Consider the following 11,734-nt stretch of genomic DNA (forward strand, 5'->3'; position numbering starts at 1 on the left):
GAATCAGAGTAGACTTTCTTTTTCTCATGACACGGGCGACCAGATCTCTTGAGTTTCTCGAGCACTTCTTGTTTTTGTGACAGATCTTAAACTTCTGCAACATTTTAGTTTCACCTCCTGAAAGAGTGCGCAGTGGGTCTCTTGGTTCCTTGTCGATATTGCTCATCTTTCTTCCTCTGCGCCTCCTGCACTAATTGTAGTGTCAAAAAACCACGGAGTTCATTGTTTTTAATGCTATAATATTCTTGCGTCTATTCCAAGTCAGCAGCAGAATAACTTTAAACATTTCCTTCTGCCATGATTCTCAATCAAAATCGAATTCCAAATTTCCAAAGAACACCTTGTGTATACCAAACCCCCTTGGGGCATAGCAGTTCACAAAGTTGGCTCACCCCCACCATCTCAACGACAAGTAGGGCAAAACAGTAAATACTCACTTACTGCAAAAGAATAACAAAAAGACACATTCAGAGATAAAGACTACCCACAAGCAGAGCATGTGACATTCACATGGCTTTAGCCTCTTAGGACATAAGATTTTGCTGTTCTGGCTTAAGCGTGCAACCATTCAGCATTGCAAATAACACTGGCCACAAGCAACAACCATATTGTGGGTAAAATCATCATAGGCCTGCTCTCTCATTTGTGATTTATTCTAAGGGTCACAACACCTCAGGCAAAGGGAAAGGTTGAGAAGGAATGTCCTTTCTGGCAACCTGAGCTGGTGTACGATTTGAACCTAAGCCATTGCCATCACTCAGCCTCACAACATCCCACCAACTGAAAAACCAAACCCAGCAACTGTACAACTTAACAGGCAGTGTGTAGAGATTGGAATGAGGTGGCCAGGTGGATCCATTGAGCATGAGTTCCCAGATTGGGACTGTTAACCTGGGCCAATCAGGGAGTCTTGGCTGACAGATATAAACAAGAATTTCAAGGATTCACCTCAGTTTAGGGACTGGCTATGAGTTGGCTGGTCAGAGTCTGATATTGTGCACATGTAAATAAAGGGTAACTCTGGCTTCTGTGGGGTTAATTCACAGGCAGAGTTTATTTTCTGCAGGTATTGTAATCAATGGTTGTTATTTTATCATAATCCATGTGCCCTTTTTGGAGGCTAGCTAGTTTGGTCTATAAAATTATAAGGAAGTATTTGCTTTGCAACAAGAAAGCAAGGTCAAGACAGAATGGAATGTAGTACTGTAAGGGTTAAATGTCATTTGTGATTAATCTAGTTGATTTATGCCTGTTGATATCCTTGAATGACTCTGTGTTGTTATTCACCTTTTGTACCATCTGTCCACTTGGCACTATGCTTTCTTGCTTCTGTGCAAGCCACTGTATGTATACCAATGTTTGAAGTTCCACTTTCAACTTGGCATATGTCAATTTGGGTGCACATAAATAATGGAATTCTCTAATTATAGTAGAGAATTCAAAATTCACTTGCTTATCCATAGCATATGGAACAAATAGACTTGCTGAAATTTTAAATGTGGTGTCATTATCTGGTATAGTCACATATGACTTCTGATTTGGATGATCAGCTTTCCAATGGGAATAGTTCAGTCCCAATGTTGTTCTTTTCACTTTATTCAAAATTCCTTTTCTTTGTTATTCAGATTTGTCATTTAGTGTTTTTCTTGTTTAGTCATTCAACCTCAAAAACAATCCTACTTTCATGATTAAAATCAATTGCAATCTATGGAAAATGCACATAGAATATTAAGCTTGATACAGCAGACAAACCTTTCCTTAATGCCTCAAGTTGAATTCCATACTCAATGCAACTTTTTTCTGTTATTTATTTCTTTAACTAATGCTCCAGCACAAAGCACTTTCTCAAAACAACTGACAATGCCTCAAAGCAGGTAACTGACCACCGTTTGCTTGTTTTCTTTCAATTTGATGAAATTAGGTCTGTTATTCACTTGCTTTCCTTGTCCATTTTCTCCTGGCTGATTTGCTAAATAGCTTATTTGCTTTGCTGTGTTCCTCAGTTGTCTGGTTTACAATATTAAGTTCTTCTTTGTTGCCATTCCTAAAGATTAATTGTAATGGCTTAAGGCTTATCATGTGTTCCATTATCATAGTCTTTCTTGTGTTTTATCTTTATTCTCTCTTGTACAGGATGGAGTGAGGGCACAAGATTTTCTTCAGGAATATACTTCTGTTCATCAGGGCTAACTACAGATTTAGCATTGATGTTTGTGGTTTTGTAAAACAAGGGTTTGCTTGGAAGTGGTGACTTGAATGTCTGGTGGGAAATTGAATTTGAGATGTTGGCACGAAGAAATGGTACTTCTAGCAGTAGATGCTTTGGACTATTTTGGTTTTCTAGATTTGCCTTTTCAGCCAATTTTATCGTCTTCAAGTTGTCAAGACGTTCATGATTTTGCTCTTTCTTTGGATGATGTTCAGTGCTAATTTTTCCAGTGGAAACCAGCTTCTCTGCTGCCTGCTTGCCCTCTATTTGAATGTATTTAAGCTTCTCAAGTTGGGCTTTCTTGACCTCCTCTGAGAGTGCTAATGGAGCAAGTTTTATGGGCTTTTTGGGGGGAATTTCTTTCAATTCATCTTTGGCTTCTTGATATGACTTTGGTGATGTAGACTTAAACTGCTGCACGTGAGGGTTGATGGTAAAGGAGACATCATTGCGGCTATCCATAACACTGGTTGCTGAGTGTTTCATAGTGACTGCACTCAGGCCTTTCCTGTTTTTGGTTTGGTTGCGGTTGAGGATGCTGAGCTTACTGGATGCATTTTCAAGTTTGGATTCTGAGCTCCTCTCCATTGGGGGTCCCTTGAAAACAATCAATTAATGTTGTTATAGTTTCTGTAATATATGATATGCAGTGTACTGACACACAATCTTATGTATGCCTTTGGTATCCTTAAAAAAACAGTTTTTAGTTAGTAAATAAGCCAAAGTAGGTTTAAGAAAACAATGTGAGAAAAATTATCTGTTGTATTCCATATATTCTTTGTAATATCTTTTCTACTGATTCTTCAACAGGGAACAGATAATATTCTGATATTAAATCTGAGCAGAAGATTGGCATAATAAGCATATCTTCTGAGTACACTAACAGGGTAAGGGACTAGAGTAGCTTACATTTTCAATCACTTTGGGGAGTACAGCACAAATGATGGAGAACGTTGCTTTGAAATAAGTACAAATAAGTGGGTACGTGCAAATGTTTAAAGAAACCTTGTTTTTCTGTGTTTCTTATAGCTTCAGATTTAATATTTCTCTAATCTAAACATTATTTATATTTTTACCCAAATCACTCATTTTGTTGATATTAAACTGGAGTTGTGTTCTAACAAGATTCTGATCTTTAGAATATGGACAAAAATTAAATGGTTATCGTGTTGACATTCATTTCTAAGATTTGATTTATTGTTGTCACATGCACTTAAGTACAATGAAAAGTTCTGTCTTACTTGCAATACAGGCTGATCGTATCATAGAAGTACATTTAGATCATAGGGTAAACTGAGCACAGCATACAAAGTTATGGCTGCACAGGAGGCGTACAAAAGCAAGCTTAGCATTGGATTTGAAATTTGAGGTCCATTCAGGAGTCTAATAACAGCAGGGAAGAAGCTGTTCTTGAAACTCTTGGTATGCTTGTTTAGGTTTCTAATCTTCTGCCTGATTGAGGTTGCAAGAGACTTGAGTGGGAAGGGTCTTTGTTTTTTCCATGGTAACAAGTGTAGTTGGAGCATTTGAACACTTTATGTAACTTCTGACAATTTTAGCAAGGAAACTAAGTTCAAGTGTGCAAGTTAATCAGTAACCCAAGTTGCTTGAGGTAATTGTAGTAAGATTTAAGGCACATAGCGGTGACATAAATTTCAATCTTTAACTTGGTTTAACCAAATGACAAGTCCAGTTGAGGATGGTACCAGAAATAGAACAGATTCAGGAATAGGCCGTTCAGCCCTCAGTGACTGCTCTGCTATTTAATATGATTATGGCTGATCATCCTATTCAGTCCCCCTGCTCTCATTTTTCTTCCTGTAGTCCTTGATTCCTAAAGCTGTAAGAACTATATCAAAATCCTCCTTCAAAACATTCATTATTTTGGCCTCAACCACTTTCTTTTGCAGACAATTCCATAGGGCCACCTCTCTAGGGAGGAAGAGATTTATCTTCATCTCAGACCTAAATAGCCGACCCAAATATTCTTAGGCTATGACCCCTGGTTCTGGACTTCCCAGAGACAGGAATATTCTTCCTGCATTTCCCCCTTTAGATCTTTCAGTTTATAGATTTCTGAGATCCTCTTCATTCTAACTGTATTGCATACAGTTCTACAAAAACAATAATATAGTTCAGCCTTTTTTCATACATCGATCCTGCCATCCCATGAGTCAGTCTGCACTCCCTCCTTAGCCAGAACAAGGGAAGGACTTTTATAGCTGTTGTCAATAATAGAAACTCTGATTACCATCCTTCGGCTTAAAATATCACAGGATAATCTGCAATGCCATTGATTAGAAAATTTAAAAATGAAGGAAAAGCCTGGCTTTCATTGCATCAGGGTTTCCAAACAACCAATGATGCTTTTTGCAATGTAGTCACTGTTAGAATTTTTAAAATATGACTGATCGTTTATGCACAGCAAGGTTCCACAACCAACATTGAGTTAATGACTGACTAATCTGACGGACAAATATCGGGCATTAGGGAAATCACCCCCACTCTCACCCTTAAACTATCACAGGGGACATTTTAAGTCCATTAGAGAGCAAAACTGGCGTTGGTCTTTATTCTGCAAGGTGTTTACTCAAAATTTCAGTGGTTCCAATGTGCCTGAGTAGCAATCTGAATTATGCTGGTAGCTTGGGTTATTTTGGCTGCCCTTAATTCTTTACTTTAAATTTGAAATAAGAGGTGAAATATGGTTGGGAAAGACTGAAAACAACTTATTTTACAACTCTTTTGTGCAAAAGAGATATCAGAGGAGATCCAGAATACTTGTATAAATGAGTCAAGAAATAATTAATTTGTTCTGGTGGAGGTTTTAAATGACCTAGTAAAACTTTTAGCAATAGGACTGATCTGTTCAAGGGGAGTTGTTTTACATTAATAACATGATCAAATTAATTGTGGAATTAGAGTGGGGGTGGTGAGTAAGTTAGAAAGCTGTATGCTCCACTCAACCTTCAGATTTAATTATATCACAACCCTCTCCACCCACTATAACTTGAACATCGTCTCCAATATTCATTATCTACGTGACTATGCTCATTTCTGCAAACCCTTCTATTGACTCAATATTAGTTGACAACAGTCATTAAAAAAAATTGGTGAATTAAATCTTCAGAAAATTGTAAGGTCAGTGTTTGGACAGGATAATGACATATGTAAGGGCTTTCAGATTAGAATACTTCAGGTGGAAATGGGTAACTGAAAGCATTAGCTTTCAAAGTTCCCAGGGGCCTGAAGGTGCTGATGTTTGGATTATTTCTGATGCAGATATATGTACAAGTGAGAATAATTACAGAAAGATAGAAACAATAGTAAGGGAAATGGGACAAGTTATGGTTTCTAAAAAAATTAATAGATAATGCTAGCTATTTCCTCCCGGTTATCTTTATTGACAGTTTAAAAGCACCCAACTGTCCTTGTGAACACTTTTAAACAACTTGTTCAGGTATGTTTATATCTTTTTGAAGAACTGGGACTAGAACCAGGGCATTCTGATCCAGGGATAGGAACGCTATCATTGCACCACAGGAACCCTCCTAATTGCCATTGTAGATATTTTCTGAACAGCTTGCTTTGAGATTCATCTCCAGTGCAGGTGGGACTTGAAAATGGGTCTTGCTCATCCAAAGGCGGGGGCACTAGCACTGACCTCCCCAAGATTCCTTTCTGGAATAAGCATAAACTCTAACTGTGCACAACTAATTACAACAAACTATCAGATTCCAATCTTATTTCCTGGAAGCTTAGAGTCTACTACATGAAATGTCATTTTTTAATGTAAACCAGGAACTGGCCAGTGCTGTTTCTTCACTTGGATATTTTATTGGTGAGTTATTATTGTACGTTTTTATCAATTGGGTGTTTTTGGTGCAATTTATTTACTTTACAATTCTCTGACCAGCTGTGCTGATTGTGTTTATTTGCAATTCACATGAGAATTGTCAAAGTAAAGCTAACCATTTTAGAGCAGTAAATTCAAAAGTACCACAATGATAGTCAGTGGAAGACATCATTTCAAAGCAGGACAGTTTGAAGCCCAAATAGTTTTGGACTTTGATTCCAGGTTTAATTTTAGTGCTCCCAAATGTAACTCAACATAACCTGTAACAAGCCAAAAGCCAAAAGTTACTAACTGAGGCTCCATACCTCAGCAGGAGAGAAAACATGCTCTGCTTCACTGAACTATTGAGAACTGATGCCTATCTATGCCAGTAGACTGACAATAATTGCTTGTATACCTTTCTACAGGGGACTGAACATCCTGGACCACGGCTACACAACCATCCAAGACACCTACTGTTCCAATCTCTGCCCACATTTTGAAAAATCAGATCATAATGCTGTGTTCGTCCTCCGAGCCTACAAGCAGAAACTGAAACAGTAGGACCCTTTGCAGAAAGGAATGGCAGATAAAGACTATCCCCAGGACTGCTTGGAAATGGCGGACTCCATCTGTATTCAGGTACTCGGCAGAAAACCTGGATGAATTCAGCACTGCTGTCATGACTTCATTAGCAAAAGTGTGGATGACTGCATGGGAAAGACGTTAATCTAGCTGTTCCCCCAACTGGAAACCTTGGATGAGCAGAGACAGGTGTACAGCTTTCAAGTCAGGTGACCCAAACTTATACAGCAAGTCCAGGTATGACCTGTGCAAAGTCATTAGATGCCAAGAGGCAGTACCAACCAGGTTAGAGGCCCAAACCAACCATAGATGCCTGCCACCTGTGGCAAGGCCTAATAAAGATAACAGGATACAAAAGGATGCCAAGCAAGATAGAAGACAAAAACACATCCCTCCCTGATGTGCTCACTGCTTTCCATTCTCCATTTGAAGACAATGCTGTCACTGCAGGGTCACCTGACCCAACAGTCCTGGATGTCAGATCAGTTTTCCTGAGAGTCAACCCAAGGAAATTGATGGGCCTAGACAGCATTCCTGGCTGTGCACTGAGATCCTGTATCTGCCATTTGGCAGAGGCATTCACTGCCATCTTCACCCTTTCCCTCAGTAGGCTGAAGTCCCTACCTGCTTCAAGAAGACCACCATCATCCCAGTACTGAAGATTGCATGTGCAATCTGACTTCTGCCCTCCATAATCGTGAAGTACTTCTAGAGGCTGGTCATGGACTATATCAGTGTGAGCCTCCCAGGCTGCCTCAATTCCCTGCTATTTGCCTACTGATGTACAGGTCCACAGCAGACACCATTCCCTAGCCCTGTACTTATTCCTGGAATAACTGGACAGCAAGGACATATACTCATTGATTACAGCTCTGCCTTCACCATTATTCCCTCTCTGATCTCAACTCCAAGACCTTGATCTTGGCTCTGCCATCTGCAACTGGATCCTCAGCTTTCTGATCTGCAGACCACAATCAGTGAAGATACAGACAACTGCACCTCCTCCATGATAACCCTCAACACAAGTCCCTAAGGATATGTTCTCAGTCCCCTACTGTACTCCCAGTACACCCATGACTGTTGCCAAAATCTGAATATCATTGACAATTTTGCTGATGATGACACTGGTAGGATGGCTATCCATCAACAATCTGTCAGAATACAGAAAGGAGATACAGGGCTGGGAATTGTGGTGCAAAGATAATGAACCTCAAAGAAAGGAGGAGAACATCTCCCCGCCCCCCACCCCCACCCCATCTACATCAAATGAGCAGAGGTTGAGAGCATCAAGTTCTGACAAACAACAATAACTGATAACCTGTCCTGGATTTTCCAATATGATATGATGGTCAAGAAGATACAACAATGCCTCCTTCTTACTTGGGCGGCTTAAGAAATTAAACAGTCCATAAGGACATTTACAGAAGCATCATACAAAACACACTATCTGGGTGCATAACAGCCTGGTATAGCAATTGCTTTGCCCAGGCCTGTAAGAAACGACAGAAGTTTGTGTGCACAACCCAGACCATTACAGAAGCCAACCTTCCACCAATGGACTCCATTTACATTTCTTGCTGCCATGGAAAAGCTGCCAACATCACCAAAGACCCCTCCTGCTCTGGTAATGCTCTCCTTCAATCTCTTTAATTAGACAGAAGATACAGAAGCTAGAACATACTCACCAAGTTCAAAAACAGCTTCTTCCCTGTCATTATCAGTCTGATAAGACACTCTCACTTTAAATAATGTTGATCTTGTTTTGTGCACCTCCTGTGTAGTGTAATCTGTATGCCTCACTCTGCCTAGACGCCCTCTGATCTGTATGTCCTTCCTTACTATGATCTGCCTGTATTGCTTGCAAACAAAGCTTTTTACTGTGCTTAGCTGCATGTGACCACAATGAATATCAAAATTAAAATCAGTAAATGATCAAGAAAAATATATCCATCAATAACAGGCAACAATGGCTATGAAAACAATATTATGAACATAATAAAAGAGACACTATTTATTATTTACGTAAGTGATTTGGTTGTGAATGTACAAGGCATGATTAGTAAGCTTGCAGATGATACAAAATTAGGAGTATTATTGATAGCCAGGAGGGCTATCAAAAATTAGATCTTATTCATACGTGAAAGTGGGCTGAGGACTGGCAAATGTAATTCAATGCAGGTAAGTGTGAAGTGTTGCACTTTGGAAAGTTAAAGTAAAGGTGGATATGTACTGTAAATAATATGGTCCTGAAGATTGTTGTGGAACAGAGGGACCACAAGTATAAATATATAATTAGTTGAAAGCTGCTTCATGGGGATACAGGGTGGTGAGGAAGGCATTTAGCATGCCGACCTTCATTGAGTATAGGAGTTGGGGTGTTATGTTACAGTTGTGTAAGCCACACTTGGAGTATTGTGTACAGTTTTGGTCACTCTTTAAAAGAAAGACAGTTAAACTGGAAAGTGTGCAAAGAAGATTTTACAATTGTTGTCAGGACTAGTAGCCTGATTTATAAGGAGGTGTTGATCAGGATAGGATTTTATTCCCTGGAACATAGGAGAATGAAGGGTGACCTTATTGAGGTGTAAAGGTATAAAGCAGGAAAATCATGAGGGACACAAACTGGATGAGTGCATATAGTTTTTTATTTTCTTCCCAGGAGTGGAGAATTGAAAACTAGAGGGGGTAGGTGTAAGGTGAGAAGGGAAAGATGTAGAAGGACCTAAGGGTTAACTTCTCACAGCCATGTGCACATATAGAATGGGGTGCCAGAAAAAGTGGTTGGGGCAGAGCAATCTCAACATTTATTAAAACACTTGGATAGGTACATGGATGTAAGGGGTTTAGAGGGATACGGACAAAATGCAGGCAGTTGGAATTAGATGAGTGGGCACCAAAGTTAGCATGGACCAGTTTGGACTAAAGGGCCTGTTTCCATGCTGTATTACTCTGACTCCTTCAATTTCCCTGTTCACAAGTCACTGAAAGCTAGCATGCAAGTGCAGCAAGCAATTTGAGGAGACTGGTATGTAGCCTTTATCAAAAAGGATTTGAGCACAGGGGGAGTATTTTTGCTTCAGTTGTGCAGAGCACTGAAGCAATCATAGCAGAAGATGTATGTGCAGTCTGGCCCCTTGCCTGAGGAATGATACACTTGATATACAGAGGGTGCAGTGGATGTTTACCAGGTTTATTGCTGGGATGCATTCTGAGGCAACAGAGCCTGTACAGCAGGTTCTGCTTTAACACAGTAGTTGCATTCCAGTGTAACATTGCATTATAGAAAATTGTGCTATAGAAATAATGGAGCCTATAGGAAAAGAGGGGTTAGGGAAATAAAGGACACATAACAATTATCTCCCATAATCCTTCCTCACCTGTGTCACCTTATTCTTATAGCTGCAGTTATACTAACAGTTAATCAGACAGGTGATGCTGCAAAGAAGCAATACTTTACAAATCTGACCTTTGTATTTGCAACGAAGTGACAGCTGGGCTTTAAACAAGAGTTCTGCCACTGGAAATCCCAGCAATGGTCAATACGGCATGGTAATGCCAGCATGATCCAAAGCCAGAGGGCAGTGCAAACTTGAGAGCTCAGAACTAGCACCCTCCATGAAACTCCCCCAAAATTGACACATCAGCAATTTTTAGTAAAATTCCCTCCTCCATTTAAATGCTGACCTGACATTCCATAGGCACATACCTCTGGATAGATTTTCAAATAATTGAAGCAGAGGAATCTGACCTTTCTTTTCTATGTAACCCATTGGCACTGAAGTTAATTGTAGGATTGAAATGCATTGTTACTCAGGTTTACATTGTATTTGAAATAGTGCTGGAAAAGAGCAGGTTGTAACACAGAATTTTTGGCATAATGATCTACATAAGTGAATTAAATTTCTTGCATAGTAAATATGTAACACATTTTGTCAAATGCTACAGAAAAAGGTGTTTTAACAGCATTCATGTTGTTTAAACTATACTTCATTTTTTACTTAGTGTCAATTTAGCATTGGAGTCCAGTCTTCTACTTCAATGAGCTGCATTTTTAAATAATGCTGAATTGTGTTATAGCCAACACAAGTTCGCATTTTAGATGTAGTGTTTCCCTATTTGTCAATTGCTTTATAGCCAATTCATGTTGCCAGAACATGCATTTATAAGAGAACCCCCTGTATTCTGTGTAATTTTGCAAGCAATGAGAGGCAATCTCTCAATCAAAGGAAATTGACCCAATTGTGATGTCCAGAACCAGTTTCAGAAATAAAGACAATCCATTTAGTACTCAGATAGGAAGGATCCTGTTCACTTAGATGGTGGTGAATGTATGGGATTTACTACCCCCAAAAGTTAGCAAGTTCTGTCATTAGCTACATTGAAGATCAAGATTGAATGATTTCTATCCCTAATGACAGTGATGTGGGAATATGACATTGAGGTAGATGTTCAGCTGTAATGCAAAAAAGATGGACTAGGCTCGAGGGACTGGATGGCATTTATTCAAATGTTGATCATAAAGGTTTCTACAGGGAGAATGTTGAGATAAAACATCAGCAGTCTTCAAATTCAATGTTTAGCATGAGGATACAAATACTCATTGTTGTAGGAATTTGTTTTGTCTGCATCTTGCTGTAACATTGAGTTTGGAAACTGATAGGATGGTTAGTATATGAGCAGATAAGTAGTCAGAGAAATTGAGACACAGGGAGACAAAAATTAGATGATTAAAGAAAGTAATTGCACAAAAAATGCAAAGGACCAACTTACTCCCCTTCCCAGTTGTTCCTGACTTGGTCCGTGTTTGCTCATCTCCTGCAGGTTTCTCCTCTGGAACTGTGCAGCCTTGACAGCAGGCAACTGTTCGCAAGGTTTTACAATGGATTAGGGATCTATAAATGTCAGCATAAAATAATTACATGAAGATTAAGGTCACTGCTTAAACAGGTTGCTGCAGACAAATTCACACCACTACATGCAGTTCATCAGAATTGACTGAAATTCTTAAACCAGCATGGAGTTTAGTATTCCTTATGGAAAACAAAACAGAATAGAAAATTGAATTGTTAAATTTTGGAAAGTCTAAACGTCACAAAATATTTTCT

The 11,734-nt window shown here is 39.2% G+C and overlaps 1 protein-coding gene across 1 annotated transcript; it reads right to left on the reverse strand.

Moving 5' to 3' along the window:
• Positions 1 to 438: 438 nt before the first annotated feature.
• LOC125452007 (uncharacterized) lies at positions 439 to 11,486 on the reverse strand. Its single transcript, XM_048529868.2, has 2 exons — positions 11,400 to 11,486; positions 439 to 2,806 (listed from the first exon to the last, which is right to left on the reverse strand). The coding sequence occupies exons 1-2, from the start codon at positions 11,439 to 11,441 to the stop codon at positions 2,066 to 2,068; spliced, it is 783 nt and encodes a 260-aa protein (XP_048385825.1). The 5' UTR covers positions 11,442 to 11,486; the 3' UTR covers positions 439 to 2,065.
• Between the last annotated feature and the right edge of the window lie 248 nt (positions 11,487 to 11,734).

The sequence above is a fragment of the Stegostoma tigrinum genome, chromosome 5 (genome assembly GCF_030684315.1).
Source record: "Stegostoma tigrinum isolate sSteTig4 chromosome 5, sSteTig4.hap1, whole genome shotgun sequence".
NCBI lineage: Eukaryota > Metazoa > Chordata > Chondrichthyes > Orectolobiformes > Stegostomatidae > Stegostoma > Stegostoma tigrinum.

Coding starts and splice junctions, on each gene's coding strand:
- LOC125452007 (XM_048529868.2), bottom strand. CDS start 11,441: ATGAGCAAACACGGACCAAGTCAGGAACAACTGGGAAGGGGA. Junction 2,807..11,399: donor AGGAACAACTGGGAAGGGGA/GTAAGTTGGTCC, acceptor ATTGTTTTCAAG/GGACCCCCAATGGAGAGGAG.